At 42.5% G+C, this 23,888-nt stretch overlaps 1 protein-coding gene and 1 long non-coding RNA gene across 2 annotated transcripts; one reads left to right on the forward strand and one right to left on the reverse strand.

Annotated features, from left to right (window-relative positions):
- The first annotated feature begins 8,486 nt into the window (after window positions 1-8,486).
- On the forward strand, window positions 8,487-9,440 carry LOC138920392 (uncharacterized). The gene is made up of 4 exons (XR_011431490.1): window positions 8,487-8,592; window positions 8,737-8,911; window positions 9,083-9,206; window positions 9,304-9,440. It is a non-coding gene; the product is annotated as an uncharacterized lncRNA (long non-coding RNA).
- Window positions 9,441-12,267: 2,827 nt separating this feature from the next.
- On the reverse strand, window positions 12,268-12,958 carry LOC100052658 (interferon beta-like). The gene has a single exon (XM_005613568.3). The coding sequence runs from the start codon at window positions 12,933-12,935 to the stop codon at window positions 12,375-12,377; it is 561 nt and encodes a 186-aa protein (XP_005613625.1). The 5' UTR covers window positions 12,936-12,958; the 3' UTR covers window positions 12,268-12,374.
- Window positions 12,959-23,888: the final 10,930 nt, after the last annotated feature.

The following is a 23,888-nucleotide window of genomic DNA, read 5'->3' on the forward strand; positions in this document are numbered from 1 at the left end:
AATGTGAGGGACAATAATGGTAGTATTTTCAAAGAATCATTGTACTAAATGAGTAAATACACATTAAGGGCATAAAAAGTGCAAGAGATTGGTGGCTGCCAGAGGTGGGCGTTGGGGATTGGTCGAAATGGGTGAAGTGGTCAAAAGGTACAAACTTCCAGTTACAAGCTAAGTAAGTCCTGGGCTGTAATGCACAGCGTGGTGACTATAGTTCACAATAATCTATTGATATTTGAAAGTTGAAGAGAGGAGCTCTTAAAAGTTCTCATCACAAGAAAGAAAATCTTAACTATGCGAGTTGATGGATGTTAACTAAACGTATTGTGGTCATCATTTCACAATGTATACTGCATCAAATCATTATGTTGTACACTTTAATATAATGTTATATGCCAATTATATCTCAATAAAACTAGCAGTGGGGGAAGAATCCTTGGGGGACTTGAATGCACTCATGCTGGTGACCGAAGATTTGCTCATGACCTAGACGGATGCTGTGGGAGGATGAGAGGAGAATTAGGGGCAGGAGTGAGGCTCAGGGTGAGCAGGGCAGAGCCTCTCTGTGAATTCAGGGCTCCAGGCCTCTGCGAGCACTTGACCCATCCTGACAGCCCACAGCCACCTGGAAGGAAGCAAGCGTGACAGTTGCTCAGAGCTGCCAGGCATAAGAATCTCCATCAGCACACCTGGACTCAAATCCCAGCTCTGCCAGCCACTAGTGTGCACCCTGGATGCGTCACTTCACCTCTTAGGGTGCTGGTCTGTTTATTCATAAAATGGACTTGATAGAATTAGTGTTCCACCAAATTGACAGGAGGATTTAATAAGGTAATATATTGTTTATCTTGTAGATGGCACATAAATGGCCAGATCCATTTTTGTTTCTCATCCCTATCTTCTGCGTTTGCTGAACTCTCTTCTCTTTGATACTGAGCTTAGTCACTCGCAAAGGACAAAGGCACTGAAAAGAAAGTTTCTGTTTAAGCCTTATTAGTGTTGAGGGTCTTTGTCCATCTTGGGTGACTGGCGACAAGGTGTAACTTAGATGATGGACTATGACACAAAGATCGCTGGTTATACATTCAGAACCGACTGTAGGTCCTATCTCTGCTACTCACCACGGCTTGCATGACATCACTTCCCAACTCTGACCTGAATATCGCTCCTCACTGCACCTCCAACGAGGTTCTGGATGAGAGAAAACTTTGCAAAATGCTGTCCCAGTGTGAGTGGGTTTAGGACGAGGCAGTGGAAACAGGAATCCAGTGGGCTGAGACACTCACAATGTTGTGGTTACTGGCATTCTCTGCTTGGCAGCTGAATATACTTTCCCCTGAGGGATCCTCACATGGTCAGGGGGCTGCAGCACCCTTTACTGAGATGGCCCTCTTTGTCTGGGCTGGGCTAAGTTCCCAACCCTTTGTAGAACTTGTATTTCTGAGACTAAAATGACAGGTGAGTGAGGAATGAGCAACCTGCCTTTTCTTGCTCAGTTCTCTGAACAAGTGTTCAGATTCATTTGAGCGTTTGATCAGACTTCTGTTTCAGATGGGATTTGGTGACTTGTTGCATAAGAAGGATACAGAATGGGATGGTGGTGATATTTCTGGCTTGGAAGATTACGGAATGATGATGCCTTTGGCCTAGTAGTGACATCAAGGGGAGAAATATGATTAGGCTTTTATTTTGTTGCACCTGAAACATAGTCACGATTGCTGTTAAGCTGGAAGGACCCTGCATAGTAACACACATGTCAAGGATATTCAGTAGTCCTAAACTTCATTTATGTCCCTGTCATGATGTCAAGGCCGCAGCTCACATTGAACAAAAGGCCTATGTTGAAACCTGCTGTCCACGTCATCTACAGTACAAGAGATTAGCTTGTAATGGTGTTTTCCATTGTGGAAAGGCAGCACACTGAGAGAGGAGATGCTGCTTATAAAGTGAGAAAGACCTGAAGTCAATTCCAGGTGCTCTTTTAACCATATGAGCTGTAAGGAAAATGACTTAACCTGAGTCTATACTTTCTCATCAGTAACAACTCGTACCCGGGGTGATAGTGAGGGTTTTTATGTGCCTGGCACACAGTCATCTCTCAGATGCTATTGGTCCTATTTTATGGGATCAAGGACAGATTGATGAATTTTAGAAACTAAAGAACACACTCACAGCTCTGAGGGTCAGAATACCAGCAAGGATCACCATCAACCTTGTCCAGTTCCTGAAGTCCCCATCCTTTGGAGGACCAGAGCAGGAACACTGATGACATCAATATTGCAGAGCTCCACCAAGGGTCCAAACTATGGTTTTGTTTTTCTCTGATTGTAAATTGATCTGATGAGAAAGTGTATGATATCAACAGTTCTATAATGCAGATTTGTCATTTTTATCCTTCACGCCTTAATCAGGACAATGAGCTTTAGAAACATTAAGTGATTTATCCAAGGCCACACAGTTACCAAGTGATGAGGTCAAGATTCAAACCCAAGACAGTCTAACTGCAAAGCCCGATCACTCTAATTCTGTTTTGCTGCATCCTTGACAATGAACAGCTTTTCTAAAAAATGAAGAGGAAGAGCCGGCTTGTTACCAGTCGTTCACTCCCTATGCAGTTATTCCTACTTAGCACGTTTCTTAGGTTCTGAGTGTGACTGTCTGTGTTCACGTGGTCCCGCTGTTCCCAGAACATTGCTGACTGTGTCCCCAGATTTCTGGGGTCCAGGATCTCTGCAGTCTGCGCTGCTGTAGCTCTCTGGATGAAGCACCATAGGCAGTGAGAGGAGCTCGTGCATCCTGACGAAGCCCTTCCACCCTGCATACATGGCCCCGGGAGCAGAGGGAATGGATAAGATCTCTCAGCCTAGAGCTTCCTAGAAATCAATAAAAGGCCAGCAGCGTTCTGTCAGGAGCTGGCTGAGAGGCGGATGGCATAGGAGGGCTGTGGGGTGATCTGCATGGCCTCTAGCCAGCAGAGAGTTTGAGCAGGGCCGGGTTTGTGGAAGGACTCCAAGTGTACTTGCAATCCCGAAGCGGGTGTGTTTCAACTTTAACATAGGCCCTTGGGAGTTCTCGTGAATCTCCCTTTCTAGGGGCCAATAATGTTGTGAACATCCCCACGCTCTCCTCTCACATTCCTCACCCGGTTTTAATTTGTGCAGTCAGGTTTGCCATCAGAAGTTTTTGGATAAAGTATACGCAAGCAAGAAAATTGGCTTCTTTGAAAAATGGCATTAGTGCCCATAGTTTAAAAACGAACCGTGTGGTCTTATTCGTCAAACTTGTATCTCCTCCCACTGGTCAGCAAATTAGACTCCTCTCCCCAGTCTCTTCACAGTTAGGTGGGGCCTTGTGAACGAATCCTGGCCGGGTGAGTGTGTTAGAGGTTAGGTTTTCTCTACACAGGTCTGGCCCATGAAAACACGCCCATGTGGCCCACCAGGCTTTTTCCTTTTACAACTGAGTGGAATAAACCAAAGCGCCAAAGCCACATGTAAACTCACATATTTAAGATGGCCAAGGCACTAAGTAGAAGGTGCCTGGGTCCCTGAATCATTGTTTGGAGGAGAGCCGACCGGAGGAGTCAACTGATCAGGAATGCCTGCACTGAGGTGGTCCATGAAGGGAGGATAAGCCTGTGTGCTGCTGAAATCCTGGTATTTTCATGTTGATCTGTTTGAGCAGCTAACATTACCTTAACAGACAGAGGTCTGTAACAACATCATGTAACGAAGAAGGTTTTCCACGAGAAGTTACATTTCACATTCTAGAGACAGCAAATGCCCTCCCCCAAATGGAAAAGATAGATGAAAAATGTATTATCATAAGGTAAACATAGATCACTTACTGTTTTGAACAATTTTTTCAACTCAGTATATTTGAAATATGAAACCTTGATTTTGATTTCATGTATTTTATAGCTGGCTCAGAAAATCTGGTGTAGATTCCTTTCTTGGATTTAACATACAATAATTCAATTGATTGGGGAGTCATAAGACCAGTTCTGTTTCCTGATTGTCTTTGGAATTTAGTAAGTGGGGAAAAGCTTGCTTCGTTCATCCCACCGACAATGTTGGAGACACAGCAGCTGTATTCCTTCTGCTTCAGACAGCTGTTGATTCCTTGGAAGAACTTAGGGACAACATTCCCAAGTAAGGACAAGCCAGAAGATTTTCGGCTTGCTGCCTCCGTTTCATCCCGCTGCTCCAGACTGGCTGCAGAGTCCTTTAACCCGCAGATCTTACTCCAAGCTGTACGTAGTCTTCGGTGTGGGATAGGCTGAAGATCCGTACTGCAGTCTGTACGGATGAGGTTGAGAATCTGATGACAGAAACAGGCGGCTTGTGACTTCTGCATTTTGATGTCCCCTATTTTGTAGTCAAACGTGTTAAAGCAGGTCTTGCCATTCCGGTGTGACGGAGAAGCGATCCATTTCACAGATCTCAAAAGCATGAAGATTTCCTGTTTTTCACACTGATGAGACCAGGGTGCGTTGGAGTAAGGCATCATCAGCACCGTTAGCGAATAGATTACGCCATTGAGTTCCGTGATTCAGGGGACAACGGTGACACCGAGCGTGCGGCCACCGCTCAACAGCGCGCGCAAACCCCCTCCGCTGCCCCCAGCGGCCGGCAGGGGGCGCCCGCACTCGCCGTGACCGACCCTCCGGCGCCGCCCGCCCAGCGGGACCCGCCTGGGGCTCCGGCCGCGGACACGGGGAGACCCGGCGCGTCGCCGTCCGCGGGAGCCCGGCCCGGGCGAGGCGCCGCGGGGCTCAGGGACCGCGCGGGGCGGGACAACGCGGAGCAAACGCTTCCTTTCGGCCCGACGCCGCGGGGAGCTCCGCCGGGGCCCCGCCAGAGCCTTCCGCTGCCTGCGCCTGCCCGCGTCCATCCTTCCCTTTCTCCTGGAAGGTCGGGGCCACACCGTTTCCAAGAGCGCGCGCTCATTCGGGGACCGGCGGCTCGAGGTCAGAGCGTGCTGTGGGCTGTTTCCAGGTTCACGAGGCTTTCTGGGGAGAAAGACACGAATTCGGGGAAACGGAGACGCAGCTACAATGTGGACACAAATCTTCGGAATATTGGGACTCTAGTGGAATGACTTGGGGGCTTGGCCAGTGCCTGGGTCAGGCTTCTTGGAGCCTGAGGCAAAAGGCAAACTATTTCCCCCTGTATAATTGTTTTTATTTTTTTTTCTAGCTAATTTTTCCTACAGCGTTAAAGGTGCTGAAAGCATATTAAAAACTGTATTAAAATTCACAACACTGTTTTAAGTTTCAAATTTTTAAATATATCCAAACCAGATTTCGTTATAATTTTACTTCCTTTGCTGTAATACAAGTAAATTATATATACTTCTTTGATAATCTTGTTTTCATTGTTAAGAATTGCTGTTTTTGAAATTTTTGTGATCTGAAATAATTTTAATGAACTTTAGCTCACTGAAGTTTCATTTGCAACATCCCCCTGTGACTAGTATTTTCTATAAAATGTTCAAAGCCACTTGCCAAATTGGATAAGGTTCCACTAAACCAAATCGGTGAATCATTTTAGAAGATCCAAACAGGAAGGGGCTGGCCCCGTGGCCGAGTGGTTAAGTTTGCGCGCTCCGCTGCAGGCGGCCCAGTGTTTCGTCGGTTCGAATCCTGGGCGCCGACATGGCACTGCTCGTCAGACCACGCTGAGGCAGCGTCCCACATGCCACAACTAGAGGAACCCACAATGAAGAATACACAACTATGTACCGGGGGGCTTTGGGGAGAAAAAGGAAAAAATAAAAAAAAATCTAAAAAAAAAAAAAAAAAAAGAAGATCCAAACAGGAAACCGATTTTATGTTCCAAATTACTGACGACGAATCTTGCTTAAAACCATTTAAAATGAAATTTCTGTAGAACTCCAATCCTCCAAAAATTTAGGAGCCAAGTCAGTGGCTGCTTTTTGAAAATCAGATGCATTCATTGAAAATAAATTTTCATTCATTGAAAGTAAATAAATCCGAAGACACTTGTTTTTTTTTGTATTTCCATCTCCAAGTCGAAATTAGGATTCTATAAACTCCTATCCTCTAAAATATGCTTATATCCCATAATCATTGATATTTCATTCAGTGATTCCTACATTTCCAATTTCATAATTTTTGTTTCTGTTTATTTTCGAATTTGGGAAGTGCACTCATGTCTGTTACGTTTTACATTCATCAACATATGTTCAAAGTTACTGTCTCTCATTTGTTGTAAGCCAAAGGGTGGGCCTTCTGTGAAGCCGGCTGCTTTTTATGTAGATGAGTTCTTTTCATTGTAGAGCATTATTAACTTATCTCACTCAGTTCTAAATATCATCCCACCAAGTGAAATTGTACACAAATGTATAATGTATTGGTGCCAAATTGCTTCAGATTCCTGCATAATGTACATTGTCATTTGATGTCATATCTTGCAGTGTTTGGTACACAGCTGTAGTTTGTGTGTGAAGCGCCATGACTGCATTTGACCTTGAGACCCATCAGGTTCTCTAAATGTTTTTAAGGTAGTTTTTCAGACAGGCAAAACTACAAAAATGCATTTATCCTTTGTCCAATACTTAAAAATGTTATCATATTTCAAGTCAGAAAAGCAGCGTTGTTGCAGATTAAATCAACCTTATGAGCTGAATAAATTATGCACAAATTTAGCATCATCATTTCTGAGGGAAATAATGGACTGTTCATTATTGTATGCACTTGCCGTCTTTCTGCTATTTTCCTATCCTTGGCCAAGAGAATTTTTATGTCAATATTATATTTTTTCCGTTTATTAATTTCATAAGCTAAACATTTCCAGGTTTTTCTTTCATTTCAATAAAGTCAATAAATCTTTTTTCTATTGTTTTGTCATTTTTCTTAATGAGAACATCCCTAAGTCTGACATATTTGTTCACAATGGGCTACAAATGGTGTATAAACAAAAAATAAGGTAAAGTATTTTTCTTATATTCTTGATAGTAGTTCAGATCTAATATAGTTTCCTAGTAGAACTATGAATTTCTTTGGAAGTTTATTACACAAATAAGACACAGATTCCTTGTTATAATTATATTTCAACTAAATTTAGAAGCATTCCAGCATCGGACTTCCAGTGATTTCTTGTGATCCTCCAACAGCTAATTTTTTTGGCAGGAAACATAACAACATATAAAATCCTTGCAAAATTTCCATTTTGGTTTCTCTGATTTTATCACTGTCTGTATAGCATCATCTATTAAATTGTAAGTTTGAATAGAGTTTAAATACTTCTGTTTTAGAAAAGCATCAGGATGAAAGATGGAAGTTTTGTGGTTACAAAGTCGTTTTAACTTCTAACTTTGAAACTTTTTTTGTGTGTTTAGAATATTTCATTCTGTGTTATTGCTTAAATTGTATGCATGGAAAACAAAATGTTCTTTGGAATAATTATGCCAATCCCAATGAATGAATTTGCTATTAGCATATTTATTTTTAAAATATAGATCTTGAAAATCTTTGGCCATCATGCGAAATAGATTTTCTAAAACATCTATCTTGTCCCTCGTGTAAGGTGACCAGCTCTTTAGAGAACCAATGTGAGACATAGGCAAACCAGACCAAAAAAATTATATAGATATAATTTATAATCAATAATTTTACATGTGTTACTACTTTAACATAAAAATGTGAATAGATGTTTTCTTGAAATTATATCTTACTTTGATTATTTACTTTCTTGCAACATAAATGCTACCGTATCAGCAGAACAACCATAGGACTAATTAAGAGACAATTAGTAGAAACTAATACACTAATTAAGCCCAATCTGTGTGAAAAATGTTCTATTTTTTCTATCATCTGTTACAATTAATTGTAACTCTTTTGAACTATTTATTGGCTATGCAAATTTTGTTGGTTATACTATTGTGTAGTCTTAAGATATATACATACAAGACTTCTGAAAAGGAGACCTAAACACAACGGGACTGAGCACAATTATTTATATTAAATAGTTAACAACAATGCTGTTTCTTTCTGTTCTATGATGCAGTAGGATATTTTTACTTTTTTCCAGTGGTACTTCCCCGATTGGCCTGCAGTTGGGGGAGCATCCTTGTTTTCTTTTATGGAGTGGGAAAATGGAATACAGTCAAATGCAAAGCTCCTTTTGAGTTGCTGCTCTGCTCTTATCAAGTCCACATTAGACTGATTCCTGGGTCCGTCTACTGTGACGACATCAAGCTAAATTTCCTCTCAAAAAAAAGTGTTTGAGCATGAAATACTTAACGCAGCATTTCTTCATACTATCCTGTGAATAGCAGAGCGGCCATTTTCTGTGAGACAACATGCTAACACGCTGGATGCCCAGAAAATACTTCCACTGTGCTCTGAGCTTTCTCTCTGCTGGGTGAGGCGCGGTTCTAACCCCGTGTGCCTGCGCTCTGCTCCTGCACAGGCCTGCAGACCCCGCCCCGTCCCAGAGTTTCCATTAGGGGGCGCCAGTGTGCCCGTCACCGAGAGCGTCAGGGGAGCCGCAATCACAGCTCCTCTTGGCGAGTCTTGGTTGACCGTGGACCATACAGACGATTATGATCTGTAGTATTATGTGAAAGCAGGTATCTTTTACGATGTTCAGACTCTCAGTAACTTGCAATCTTATTTTCTTTAGTTCTTAAAATATCCTATGTGATGGTTACTACGATTATGCTTTTTTTTTAAAGATGAGAAAACACAAAACTGATCATTTGATTTCACCACAGCCACAGATTTCGTCAGAAAGCAGGGTTTCTCCTGCCTCCCAGTCCGGCGTCTTCACTGGCACTGAGTCTTCAGTTCGCTGCACTGTCTCTGCTGAGCTGTAATTAAACACGGTCATTGCTTTAATGTCTGTCTTTCCTGCTTCCTGGAAGGGACCCTACGTGGAGGCAGAAAAATGTCAGTATTGAAGAGAAGCAACGGGACAAGGGAGAAATGTCTGGGTTGAGTTGGTTGGGCGCAGACAGTCTGGTATTCTAATCCAGACTTTTAATGACCGTGTCTTCTTGGGAAAATTGTATAACCTATTTAGTAATAGTAATAATATTGAAAATAATATTTACCTTACAGGTAACAAATATATGAGAGAAAAAGTCAGCCACTGCATGTAAGGCTGTGAAGAGACTTTAAACCATCAATGGTGGCTTGTAGCTATGACCTCAGAGGTTCAAGAGCTTGTGCAGGAGCAGCCCTGGTAGGAAGGTTGTTTCCTTTCTTTAAACTTTGTTTTTGATTTATAACTTACGTATAGTAAAATGCACTAATGAGTATATATCTTGTTGTATTTTTAGGTATAGATGATACCGAGATCAATATATAGAACGTTTTCAGAATCTCAGAAATCTTGCTGTGCCTTCTCCCACTGCATAGCCCCAGGCCAAAGGTAACCACGAATCTATGGTCTCTGTTACTAGATATTTGCTTTGTCTGTTTTTGAATTTTATATAAGTGGCATCGTACATTAGGTAGCTCATATCTGTCCTTTAATCCAATATGTCTGTAACCAAGTCACTCTCCAATGAAAACTATGTAATTTCCGGTTAAAAAACACGTCTTTGTCAACACTTGTTTTGTAATTAGGCTTATTGTTTTCGATTTGCATTTCTTCAAGAAATAATTATGTTGAAAACATTTTTCAGGTGCTTATTAACCCTTTTGTGAAGACTCTGTTGAAGTCTTTCTCCATTTTTCTTTCTGCCCTTGTAATGGATTTTTAGAAATTCTTAATTTATTCAGGATATGAGTCTGACACTTCATTTTCTCGATTACTCCATGCGCTCTGTGGTTGTCTTTTCACTCTATTAGTGTTGTCTTTTGATGGTTGACGCTCTTAATCATAATATAGATCAATGTATCAATCTTTCCTACAATGGATGAGGATTTTGTGTGTCCTGTATATGAATCCTTTGCCTACCTTAAGGTCAAAAAGATACATTTATATGTACTCTTCTAGAATATTTATAGTTTTAGCTTTTACATTTAGGTCTATGATTTATCTCAAATTAATTTTTACGTAAAGTTGAGGGATGAGTCAAAGTTCTCTTTTGTTCCATATACATAGCCAATTGTCCAAGCTCCATTTGTTGAGAAGCATACTCCTTCCTCCAGTTCAGTTAACTGACACCATAATTGTGATCAGTTGATGGTATTTGGATGGGTCTGTTTCTGCACTCTCCATCAGCACACTATAGCTTTATAATAATTCTTGCTATTTGGAAATATAAGGCTTCTATTTGTATTCTTCTTTGAAATCTCCTTGGTTATTCCAAACCCCTGGCATTTGCATATCCAATTCGACTCAGCTTGTCCATTTCCACACAAAACTTGGCTGTAATTTTATTTGGATCACATAAGGTCTGTAAATCAATGTGAGAAAAACTAAAATGATAACACCATTGGGTGGTCCAGTCTATGAACATGGTCTATCCATTCATTTATATAAGTATTTTTAATTTGTGACGCATTTGTTGTTAATCATAGAGAAGTTGTTGGGGGGCGGTAAACTGGACAGGGCACAGAGAGTCTGGCTATCCTCTTGGTTGCTCTAGACACTGCCGATTACTCTGCATTTCTACACGGTCATCTTGTTTTTGACTCCAAGTCAAAAGGAAGCAGGCCTGTGAAGGGAAATGGCAGAGCTGGTGGTTTGGAGTTGTAGCGTGTGGGGGATGGAGGGAGTGAGGAGGTTTATTGTTTTATGAGGACCTTGACAGGCTTGGGACAACAAAGGCAGCAGACCCACCAGGATGGCACTTCTTGGGTCCACAGCCGGTGTGTTACCTCCGTCAGTCAGAAGAGGGAGCTCCGGGCTCTGCCCAATCTGTCTTCTCAGGAACCCTTGACTGAGGTTTCTTCTGAATGCTGAATCCCTGAAAGGGAACTCAGAGCTCTGTGCTTCCCCAGGAGAAAATGCCTTGAGACAAATAAAGTCTGTATGTGATTCTTCCCTTTGTACCCTTTTTGACCTTCACTCACTAGCTGTGTGACCTTGAGGCAGTTACTAAACCTTTTTGAGACTTAGTTTCCTGACCTGCAAAATAGCCATCACTTCGTGGTCCTACCGGAGGGATGCTTGTGAAGAGGACTAAATCCGGTTACGTACATCAGAGCTCGGCACACTGCCTGGATGGTAGCTGCTCATGGCAGGAACAGGCATAATAATGCACGTTCCCAAGGGGTTCAGCACAGACAGAAAGGCAGCCATGCTGTCAGGGGCCCAAAGAGCTCCTAGGAAATCTCCAATTTCCCAGTGTAAGCTCTGGGAACCTCAGCGCACTCTCTATCCCACCTGAATTTCCTTGTCTCCCCTGCTTCCCGGTTTCTCACTGGCCTGAGACTGGAGCTAATCCACTGCACCTGCCTTGGCCTTGGGTTTGGGGAGAGTGTGGCCTCGGAGATGCAGAGCAGCAGGAAAAGTGGGTACCATTTTCCAGGAATTCTGATGAACAGGACAAGGGGGCCCGGCTGCAGACTTGCATCTCTGGAAAAATAACAAACCCAGCTAGATGGCAGGGGTATAAAGCAGAGTTCTTTCTCCCTCTGGTGTCTGTGCCCTGGAAGGAGACAGAGACGCCGGTTCCCCGACATACTCATATGGCTTGGGTATCCCATGAAGAGTACCATAAAGGGATGCCACTTAGCAGTGTCCCAGAAGTGGCTGAGACTTGCCCTGTTTAGGCTTGCGGGGCACGGAAATGTTTTACAATCCTGTGGGGTTGAGGGGGAGCGGGGAGGCAGAGCATCCCGCAGATAGTAGGGATGAGCTCCGGGCAAACGCAAGAGCTGACATATTCCTCTGGACATCCTGAGAGCCATCAGATTGTAACTGTGGGGCCAGAGAGCGGGGCACAGGGTAGAAGCAGCAGCCCCATCCTCTGGGTCCAGAGCCCCTGCTTGTCTTTCCCATTTCAATTCCGTTTATATGGGGGCTCAGGCGGCATTTCTTCTCCTATACGGTGGAGGTCCCCTTCTCACCTCTTATCTTGTATATTCCGTGTGGTTCCCTTGGATTTTAAATTCCTTGAAGGCAGGGGCCAGAAACTATACTAGTTTGCAGGCACATTTACAAAGAACATTTTACAGGTGGTTTGCAATTTTTAATGTGGGTGGTTCTATAAATCAAGTTGAAATTAAAACAGCCATGTTGACTTTTGTTTCATAAATAATTTATTTCCAAGGTAAAGGTTTAAATAAATAAATAAATAAATAAATAAGTTAATTCATAAGTTAGTAAAAAATTTAAAGTCTGTAACTGTCCAGTGCAGTGTCTTAGCTGTCAGTCACGTCAAGAGCCTCTGCTGGTGAGGACGCCTGCAGTCACTGTCAGCATTGTCCCTTCTCCGAGGTGCAGGCTGGGAGATCCTCAGTTTTGGAGGTAATCTATGAGTCCGTTAAGGAAGGCCAAGCTTCTGAGCATTTCCGCTTGGACCACTGTCCAGGCACAGTGGCTGTACTTCTTGGCCTTCAGGTACTGCACGATCCTTCCGTAGTATTTCTTCAGGCGCAGAATGGTTGTGTTTCCCCAGGTGGAGCTTTCCTCCTCCATTATTTCCTCCAGGTTTGTCTCCAGACGGTCCATCTGCAGATGGACTTTCACAAGGAGGTTCTCAACGATGGTCTCATTCCAGCCAGTGCTAGCGAAATTTCTTCTGAAAATACGCAAGGTGTGCTGGAGCATCTCATAGATGACCAATGCGGCATCCTCCTTCTGAAACTGCTGTGCTTGCTCAATCTCCTCAGGGACCTGGAAGTTCATTGTGTCCTCGGGGCAACGTTGAGGGGCTCCATTCAACTGCCGCAGGAGCTTCTGACATGCTGAATTGCTGCTTCTTAGTTGGGACCGAAGCAAGTCATAGTTCACAGAAAGAGCCGTGGTGGAGACACACAGCAGGAGGGCCATTGGGAGGATCCACCTGTAGGTCATGATGAAGACAGGAACAGCGTTGCCTTTACTCCCTAGGAGCCCAAGTGGAGGCGGCAAGGGCTTGAGGTTGAATGTCCTTCTTCCATGAGTGTGGGCTATTTATACGGGATGGTCCTCCACCCTTTCTATTTCAGAGGAATTTCCCACTTTCACTTTTCCCTTTCTGTTTTCATATGTCATGAAATTATTAGTAGTCCCCAAAACTCTTTTTCTTTAAGCTCCTAACTGCTTGATTTTACATAGATTAAGGGAAAAGATATACAAACTCTGATGATTTCTATGGTTTGTAAAGTTTCAGTGAATTAGTAAATACCAAAGGAAAAAGGAAGCCAAATCGTTTAGGACTCTACTATTACAGGGTTCTTGCATTTGGCAAAGTAGTTTTGTATTTTTTTCTTTTAGTATTATGAGATTTTTAGGGGAGTTCTTGGTATGAGAATTTTCTTTTTCATAAGAATAGATTTAATTCCTGATTACACTATCACAAAACAATAAATATATGCAGTTTATGATTTTACAAAAGATACCTACTTTTTGTATCTAATATCGGATAATGTTCAACTAAGTTGATCTGAGTGTTTTGTAGGGCCTTAACCATTACAGCAAGATGCCACATAGCTTTCTCAGCCTTATTTATTGCTTTATTTGGCAATCTCAATAATCTAGAGTATAAATGAAAACTGGGGATGAAGCCATAGCTCGAAGAAGACAAAATGAGTGTTAAAAGCTCATGTGTGACCATTACTGAGGGCCAATGTGTTCTTACTTTGTACACATTTTTAGCATATCTAAATATCTGATTTTCCATTCCCATGCTAATAGATACCACATATTAGAAGGAGTTTTAGAAGGAAAATGGGAAGAAAAGAAATCAAGCAATGAGGGGATGTTCCCGTTGAGACAAATGATTCTGTCTCAATAGTTCTGAGGCCATTTTTTTTGTTAGAGTGTGGTAAGTGATTTTCATTAGAGAGGAATCAGTGAAAAATAAAATTATGATTTTTACCTCCTGTTTATAGAGGAAGGGAGACAAGTCATACATTTTTTAGAGGTTTCAATAGAAAAATAAGTTCTATTAATTATGATATTTAAAGTAATTATTTTCAGTTTTTAGAAAACTATGCATTATCTTTCGACCTGAATTTCCTGAATCCCCATGTGTGCAAGGAACTGCACTATGCGCTGCTGAAGATTGTAATCCCACTCTCCTGGATCATACAGTGAAGTAGGAGAGAAAAGCATGAATCAACGAAATACACAAAAGTAAAATGCAGCACTGACAAGCGGTCCAGAGGAGAGGTTCGTGGTCCTGTGGGTTCCCATGCTCTGGGGACATAATGTAGTGGGAGAGGTTAGAGAAGACTGCCCTCAGGGAGTGACACTGGAGGTGAAATCAGAAGGAAGGTCAGCTGGGAGTGCATGTGCAAAGATGTTTGGAGGGAGGATGCGTGGTAAGGGCAGAGGGCAGGACCGAAGGCCATTGCGACCCTGAAGTCAGAGAGTGGTCCGAGAGTGGTCTGAGATGAGGCCAGAGGGCAGGTGGGAGCCACAGAGCACAGGGATTGTGAGGCGTGTTAAGAAGGTTTTCTTTACCCTAAGAGCAGTGGAGGCCATGAAAGTGTTTTAGGCAAGGTGGAGTAGCTTCATTAGGTTTTGGGGAAAAAACACTTTCTCTACATTAAACGCAATAAATAATGGAGGGAGGGCAGATGGACGCAGGCAGAACAGTTGGGGGATTTACCAACATGTTAGACCAGGAGGCTAGTGGTGGAGGTGAACACACTCATTTATGTGAAACCTCTCATTTCCTGACAACATCAGGTTCAAACGCTTGAAGAAACTCTCCATCATTTTACAGCAGGCTGCATCAGTTCTGTTGGTTCTGATGATTTCCGTATACGCTTAATGCTGAGGACATTGCTTCTATTGCACCAGATTGAAGTAGAGGCTGAAAGAATCTGGCTAAATGTGGATTTATAAACCGGGAGCAACCCTGAGCTCCAGGTTTCCCGTCATCAATAGCTCTCCTGTCTTCTGACCTTTACAGTATGCTCCACCTATCTCCCCAATATCCCTCCATTCCTGTTCCTTCTTCGTTGGCTGTGTGTCATCTGCTCTCCCCAGAAGGACTATCTATTGGTGGTGTCAGAAGTTTTCCTGAAGAACGGCTTGTGCTTGAGCTGCACCGACACAATGCCTGCTGCGTGGGGCGGAGAGGAAGCAGCTTATCTTTCCTTCTAAATTAGGGGAGTGGGAAAGCTACCAGTGTCATTCTTTCAAATGAGAGAAGAGTATCGAGAGTTGAAATGATGGAGGAAACAATCCAAGAATATGAGGAGAAGATTCTGGCAAAGTGGCAGTGGTAACTGTGTGGATTTGGGTTTCCCTGAGTCCCCACACAAAAACAGACACTGTGACTAGATAGAAACCAAAACCCCACTTAACGTACAAAGTGGGTGACATGAACCACAAAACGCAAGCAGATGAGGACAAACCACCAATTGCCACAAGATCTGCTTGGTAGTATCCTGATGTGGAGAAAGCAGAGGAAAGCAATGGTCCTGAGAACCCCAAATAGCCGAGAGGTATTTACTGGAAAGCCATCCGGGCTAGCTTGAGAACAGCAGCTGAAGCTGGGGGTGATTTTGCCCAACGCAATAGCTGGTGAGTGTGAGGGGCCTCGGCAAGTTCTGAAAGCAGTGAACTGGTCTAGGATACAGGTAATTTTCAAACCAACCAGGCACAGCTCCCTTTGGGAAAGGGCCCTCCACTGAGGGGAAACTGCTAGAGGTGGAATCAAATTTGAGCAGGATAGAATCAACAGAGACAAGGAAAGAAGGCCAGACCAGTGGGGGGGACAACTCACCGAGCAAGCCACCATGTTCCTGAACACGTCACCAAAGCAACCGAAGAGGGAGCTCTGTCAGGTAGAAGAACCACTGAACGACTTCTAGAAGTCAGGAAAAATAAGCTCCTATAACATCGAACAGCAGCATAGGAGGAGGACTCAGTCTCACACAAAGTTAGTGTTAGAGGAAGGAGAGGAAGGAGCAGAATCAGATCTCCACAGATCGTGAGAATACACCAGGAACACAGTCAGCACAATACAGACCAACATTTTAACAAGGTGTTACCAAGGAGTTTGATAACATTAAGAAATGTTATTAAACAACATAAATCAGAATGAGATGAATTCAGAAATGAAGTAACATATGAAAGAAATGTTTAGAAATAAAAGAAAGAAACTCAATTTCACTGAAAAGTTCTAGTCATGAGAAATGAGAGGATTTGGGGAAATGTGGCACCAGAGAGGAGCTTCAAGCTAGAGAAATCTCAGCACCTGGAGCCACTTTACCACAGAGCAGGGTGTGGACGGAGGGGCATCATCTTCAGGAAATGGAGATGGGTCAACGTTATATAATCCATGTCACGTTACAGGGAGCTCGTTATAAGGTAAAATGACCAAAATCGAGAAGAAAATTTGGGTATTTTCAATATCACATTGGAGTAAGGAAGACCTTTCTCAACAAGATATAAAACCCTGGAACTAAAATAGAAAATAGTGATAAATATGAGCATAAACACCTCATGAATTTCAGGATGGCAAAAAATAAAGTCAAAGTAGAAGAGCAACATCAGAAACAGTGTCCACACACAACAAGAAAGGGATAATTGTCTTCGTGGAGAAACAGCCCCTAAAACTAATAGAAAACTATGCAATAGAAAACATTAAAATAGCCAGATAGCAGGACAAGACATATAAGGGCCAACAAAGATATGAGAACCTGCTGGATGTTGTTAAGAAATGGGAATCAAACTAACAACGAAGCAGCCAATTTTCCCTAAAAGGCTTTCCAAGGGCATGGACAAATAGTATTCTAATATATACTGAATGAACGCATAAACTTTTTAGAGAGTGGGGAAGATTGTATTTTCAAACGTGTCCAGAACAATATCCCATCCCACGTGATAATCTACAGTGTTCTTTGACTCTCGACCCATCAAGAGGTGGGGTCTGTGTCCCTCCTCTAGAATTGGGGCAGAATTCTGTGGTAGAAGCAATGTTGTGTAATTTCGGAGGCTGGGCCAAGAAAGAGAATGCAATGTCTACTCTGTGAGCTGGAACTCTTGCTCCTGAAGCTGTCCGCCACCATGTAAGGGGTCCAACTGCCCTGCACCTGCCAGGCTGTGAGAGAGCCCAACCCAGCTCGCAGGGAAAGACCACGTGGAACTTGGCTATATATTTCCAAGTTTTAAATTTCAAGCAATGAAATTATCCCTTTAACTTGCAATCCGACTGCTAGGAATTTACCTATGGATATTCCTGCTGAAGTATGTATATGCATGTACATATGTGTGTGTATATATTATACAGTATATGTTCTATCAACATTTATGAATGTTCAGTGTAGTAGTGTCATAGTAAAAAAGAGAAATTAAGTATCCATCAGTAGAGAATCAGTTCAGTAATAGTATGGAACACACAAAATGGAATACTGTATAGCCATTAAAAAGTAAGATCAGCAGATATGGACCTATACACCAGATATATTTATTCAAGAGAGTAATACACAAAATAATATATGGCATTATCATTTGTCTTATAAGGTGCTAGAAAAATATCCATATTAAATTTGGATACGTGCCTGTAATTTCTTCTCTGGGCACGTTCACTCGTGTATTGTCGGTAGTTCCCCTAGGGGAGAATGCTGAGCGTGAGGATGCAGCAAGGAGGAAAATCCTTTCCCTTTTCACTTTGTCCCTGTAGAACTGTTTGTACATGGGTTTTTCCCTATGATAAAAAGATAACTGGAAGATAGGATAATTAGTCATTTTCGTAAGTGAGTGCACTTTGTTTGAAAGAATTTAAGGTGTTACTAAAGTTTTAACCTTTCTTTTGTTTTATCCACATTCAAAATTTTTTCAATAATGAACATCTATTATTAGAAAATAAAAAGCACGCAGTTATTCAAAATCAGGACGTAAAATTGTACGTAAAATGCAGCTATGTAAAAATATGTAGAGAAAAAATTAATGAAAGGAAACATATCAACATTTTAATTGTGGTTATGTTGGACTTGCAAAACGAAAGGGTGATTTTTTTTTTCTTTATGTAGTTTTCCAATTTTCCACCAGTGAACATGTTCTTTAATTACAGATTAATCAACACTAAAAAAAGAGCCAATGAGCCCCCAGTCTTTCTGGTTATTCGGCTTCTTCTGTGGGTTTCACTTTCTCTTGCCTTTGACCTTTGCATGCGAGCTCTGCACAGAACCTCAGCCATCACATGGGTCCATTGGTCTCAGGGGATGGAGGTCATCCGAGGAGTGTGGTCACGGGGGCCTGGTCCTCCAGAGAGACTTGCACCCTAGTGTACAGCTGACCTCTCTGGTGTGACAGGGGGACCTCCTCATCCTCCTCACATCCAGTGGCCTCTGATGCTCCATGCTGATAGAGGCCATTACCAAATGGAATGAAAATAATAGTGGTGGCAGTAGTAACAGCAGTGTTAGTTACCATCTATTGAGAGCTCACTAGATGCCATTCTCTGAAGAATCCTCATAGTAAGCACTTGAGATGGGTATTGTCATCTTCATCTTATAGAAGAGGATACTGAGGTTCAGAGAGGCTAAGTAATGTGCCCAAGATGCACACAGCCAATGAGATGGGTGGATGGCATTGAAAGCTCTGCTTTTTCCTCTGTATCACAGTTAGAATACGAAGCAGACCAAGCCGGTGCCTTCAGATAGGTCTGTGGTGCCAACCGTGGTGGTGACGGTGACTCTCAAAGGAAAAAGGAATGACCTGATAGGAGGATGAGGGGCCCTCAGTGCGCCGGGTGCAGGGAGTCTGCCTGAAGCAGCGGGGTGACCACCACAGGCAGAGGCGGCTGTGTGAAGGTGACACGGTGGAGGGCAGTCTCCATCAGCGCTGTGCAACAGAAATATAAGGCAAGCCGCAGAACCAATTTAAAATTGTGTAGTAAAAAGAAACAAGTTAATTTTAACAGTGTATTTTAGTTAACATCTCCAAATAGCATCATTTCAACATGGAATCAACATAAAATTATTAGTGAGATAGTTCCATTCTTCTTTTTCATACTCTCTTCAAAATGTGATGCATATTTTTCCATTGGTAGTACAGTTCCTTGGACTAGTCGCGTGTTCTACAGGCCCCAGGTGGTGAATGGCTACCATAATGGCCGGCACAGCTCCAGAGGGAGGGATCAGCACGAACAGAGCCCGGAGAATGGACACATTTGCAAGGAGCAAATAGAAGGAACTTCCAATCGTGGACAGGCTGAGTGTTCGGAGTCAAGGGGGTTGAGAGTGGACAACTCAGCCTGAGATGTGCTGCGGAGGCTCTTGAATGCCAGTGGAGCCTTGGTCCTCAATTCAAGAAGATTCTTGGGCAGAGTGGACTAGAGTCGCGCCCGGTTCTTTTTGTCAGTGAGCAGGGGTCATTTAAGCAGGTGGTGGGCTGGTGAGCGTCATTAAGAAGGGCAATCAGCCTCTGCACTAGGAGGCTGCCAAGGTCAGTCTTCTGCTGAGGCACACACATTCATTCATTTATTGAATAAATATTTATTAATCACTACACAAAGAAAAACGGTGAATCTTGTCATTTTATTGGGGTATTTTTAAAATGTCTCTCAATAAAATATTACTGTTGGCTGATGGTATGCATGCACATTCTTTCTGAGGTGTATTCCAACGTATTTTATGCCTTATTGTTGTTACAATTATGAATGAAATGATTTTTTCACTACATTTTCTAATTTAGAATAGGACTAACTTTTCATTCCACACATCCATATATATGGAAGTTGCTAATTCTGATTTTGTATCCGAAAAACTTTGTAAACACTATGTCTAAAAGGTTTTGGTTGATTTTTCAGATTTCTAGATAAACAAATACATTAAATTCAAGTTAATAACTTAAAGGACTCAAAATAGCAAGTGTGATGACAACATGGAGCAAGAAAGACTCTCATCCATTCCTGTTTGGTGTGTAAATTTGTCCAACCACCTTGGGAAACATTAAGGCCGTCTCTAGCAAAGGTGAAAATCTGCATAGCCTATGACCCAGCACCTACGTTCTTAGGAATTACCCTGGAAAAAATCAGGTAGATATGCCTCAGGATATATGTACAAAAATATCCATTGCAGCACTAGTCATAATAGTCCCAAAGTAGAAACATCCCACATAGCCCTTAAAAGTTGTATGGATAAATATATTGTAGTGCATGCATGTAAGAGGATCATAAATAACAACTCAAATGAAGAACTACAACTATATGCACAAACAGGGATAAATCTTACAAACGTAATGGTGAGCTAAAGAAATCAAGCTCAAAAGAATACATATTCCGTTTACATGAAGTTGAAAAACAGGAAAACTAGACTGTAGGATTTAGGGTAAAATTATAAAGGAGAGAGAGGAAGCGATTCCCATACAACTGGATACAGCAGCTCCCTGTAGTGAGGAGGGATGGAAGAGGGGCACGTGGGGTGGTGACGGTGGTGAGGCTTCCAGAATGCTGCAAAATTTGGTTGTTTTTATTGGTTGGTGGTTACATGAGTATTTGCCTTAATTATTCATTAAAATTTATACTTCTCTTTTGTGCATTTTTGTGGATATTTATGTTTCCCAATAAAAGAAGATTAATAAACAAGAATCCAAGCTGTGCATGCATACTTTTAATTAAATCTGTCAGCTGATAATCCTGAACAATATCAACCACAAGAGTATAATGTTTTCCCATACTTATGTTTCTAAATTATTATGAAAACCATCAGAATTGGAAAATAGGTAGAAGATGAACAGAAATTCAAACTCACTGTGGGCAGTGAGTATCATTTCAACCTTGTATGATGACGATGTGTATGAGTGGTTCTCAAAGTGTAGTCTGAGGGCCCCTGGGGTTCCCAGGCACTTGCAGAGGTCTTCAAGTTCCTCCATTTCCAACTACAAGACTGTGTGAGCCTGAATTTCCTTGAAAAATTGAAACAAAGCTACATAACCCAACACATTGATTGCAGAGAAGATATGAGAACCCAATTGTCTTCTATTAAGCCAGACATTAAAGAGATTTGCAAAACTTCAAAACGTTTACATTAATTTTTTTGTCTTAGAAAATGTAGCTGTTTTTCATAAAAATGAGTTTTTGTGTTAAGATGTAAAGCGTTTATCTTTGCTATTTGTAGAAGAATAAATATTTAAAACATTCTCAGTTTTAGTTTCTGACATGGCAAATATCAATAAATATAACTCCCATAAAGACAATCTCTTTGTGTGTCTCAATAAATTTTTCTTTTTGGTGTCCTGAGCTAACATCCACTGCCAACCTTCCTCTTTCTGTATGTGAGCCGCCACCACAGCATGGCCACTGACAAAGGAGTGTTGGAGGTCCACGCCCAGGAACCAAACCCTGGCCACTGAAGTGGAGTGTAATGAACTTAACCAATGGGCCGCCAGGGCTAGCCCTCAATAATTTTTAAGAGTATGCATAGGTCCTGAGAGTAAAGCATTGGAAAACTGCTGATGTTGATAAGATTTGCATGTATCTTTTTGGGTGGCTAATTGAGGATGAGTATTATGGGTTCCTAATAACGTTAATCTCTTTCTTCATTGGTTGTTCTATTCAAACCACAGAAAGAGGAATGTGGTATTTTCCCCAGCCTTTGGTAGAAGGTGTGGTGTGAGATTATACTGGAGTAAAGTCCACTGGAAAAGGATGAGGATGGGAGGAAATGAGGACACAAGAAAGGAGAAAGAATTTGGTTCAGAAACAGTACTGTCCACAATCATAAGTGAGCGGTAATCTCACCAAAATCCCTGGAGAAGTTTTGCTGGATAATGTGGAGAGTTCCTATGACACTGAGGAACCACATGGAGAAGCCTGTATTCAGGGTGAGGGAAGAGTCTGTCTTCCCCAGTCTTCTACCTGCTGTCTCTCTCTCCTCCTCACTCAGCGCCTGAGGCTGATTCTGCCCAGGCTGGGGTTTCCCTGTAACCACAAGGCAGCAGCTGGTGATGTAGTGAATATACCTACAGGCCACCAACCTGGTGTGAAGACGCAGGATGTGTAGCTAAGATCTATGGGAACCTGGTTTCAGACTCTTTCTTATTCTTTTTCCATTTCCCGCATCCCAAATGTCTCCTCAGCCCTTTGAGGAGACTCATTCCTGAGTTTCCTCCTGGTCCCCTGGGGATCCAGCAGGGACTAGGACACTGTGCTGAGGGTCCTGCCTAACTCTTGCTAACTGCGCCCCTCCTCCAATACAGACACACAACCAGAGGGTCCTACACTCTGCACCCCCTGCAACACTGGGAATGCTCCCATCAACAGGTTGGTGGCCCAGGGACACACAGAGGCTGCCTGCCCAAAGTCTCCCACCATTTGCTGCCAGGCCTGCTAGACACTCCAGACTGGTCATCTCAGATATGGAGGCGAGTCCGCACCAAGCCTGGATTTACTTTCTCTTAAGATCCCAGGCCGTTCTCTGAACTGGACTTATTTAATTCTCACAACCCCTCTTAGGGGTAGTTTGAGCCAGGCCTAGGGTTGAGAAGAGAATTAAAGGGCAGCACAGTGACAGCAGCTGCTGAATAAGCATCAGCTCCTTCCCTCTGCTAACACGTGGGCGTGTCTTATTGTCTGTTTTCTGTGTGAATTTCCTGTCTCTGAAGCAGTTTCTGGATCGTCTTTAAAGTGAAACAGCCTAAAGCAAAACCTTCTACACAGTTACAACTTACAATTTAATTTCATTTTATTATATCATCGGGCATTACATAATGAACTAGAGGATGCAGAAAGAACAATGAGCTTCATGCAACAAATGAAAAGGAAACTAAAAGTAGGTTGTCAAACTAGATCTGAAGAACAAGGCTGGGCTTCCCCTCTGGCCTGGTGGCTTGGCTGAGTGGTGCGCACGGGATCTTCTCAGAGCAGGGGATTCTTCTGGCTGCCTGTCAAGATGCCTGTGTTATTCTCCTGGAAACTTTTAGCTCCTGAACTTGAGGGAGAACCAGAAAACCAGTGGAGGAAGGTGTGTCCTCGTAGGCAGCTGGTGTGTGTGCCAAGAAGAAATGGCTCTGTCTAGAACTCCAGGTTATTTGCTGTGGCTCGCTTGGCCCCGTCATCTCAGTGAATGGCTATTTCTCCTCTTGCTTGTGCAGTGGTTGAGCTGGCACTAAAAGTCTCCTGGACATTTGTCTGGGAACCACCTCATCTTCCTGTCCATGGACCTAGAACTCAGGGAATAATCTTCTAGCCAGATTTCAATAGAAGAGCTGCCATGGAAGGAGCACTTACTCAGGGCCAGGTGCCATTCTGAGCATGTTACAGAAATTACAGCAATCCTCACCGCAGTTTTATGAGGTGGTCCTAGGATTATCTTAATCTTACAGATAAGGAAACTGGACACAGCGAGGTCTCTTTTCCTTTCCTCTGTTAAGAAATTTAACCATTTTATTCGAAAACATTGGGCTCCAAGTTTTAGCAGAAACATTCAGGGAATGGTGTCACTTTCCGATCTCTCATTTCTAGAACTGTTGTAAGGAGGGAAACTTGATCTTGTTCCAAGCTCTTATTTGTTATTCATTTCTCAGTTTTATAAAATGTCCAATTTTGCCAACTCTTTGATTTAGCTCTTGCTTCCAAATGGCCTGCACATCTCTGGCCGTTCTCCCCTTGTCCAATTCTATTCACGCCTTTCCATATCCATCTATTGGTTCTAAAGTACCAATGATTTGGTGTCTCTTCATTTACCACCCCCCGTGCCCATGGCTCTTTGCAAATACAGCACTTCCATTAGAACACCTACCATTCTTTTCTGTACTTGGTAGTTTATTTCATCTGTCTCCTCCAGGAGATTAGACTTTCTGAGTCTGAACTTCGCATCCACAGTCATTAGCACAGTGTGTAGCCCTGGTAGGAACTTAAGTATT

The sequence above is a fragment of the Equus caballus genome, chromosome 23, assembly GCF_041296265.1.
Source record: "Equus caballus isolate H_3958 breed thoroughbred chromosome 23, TB-T2T, whole genome shotgun sequence".
Classification (NCBI taxonomy): Eukaryota; Metazoa; Chordata; class Mammalia; order Perissodactyla; family Equidae; genus Equus; species Equus caballus.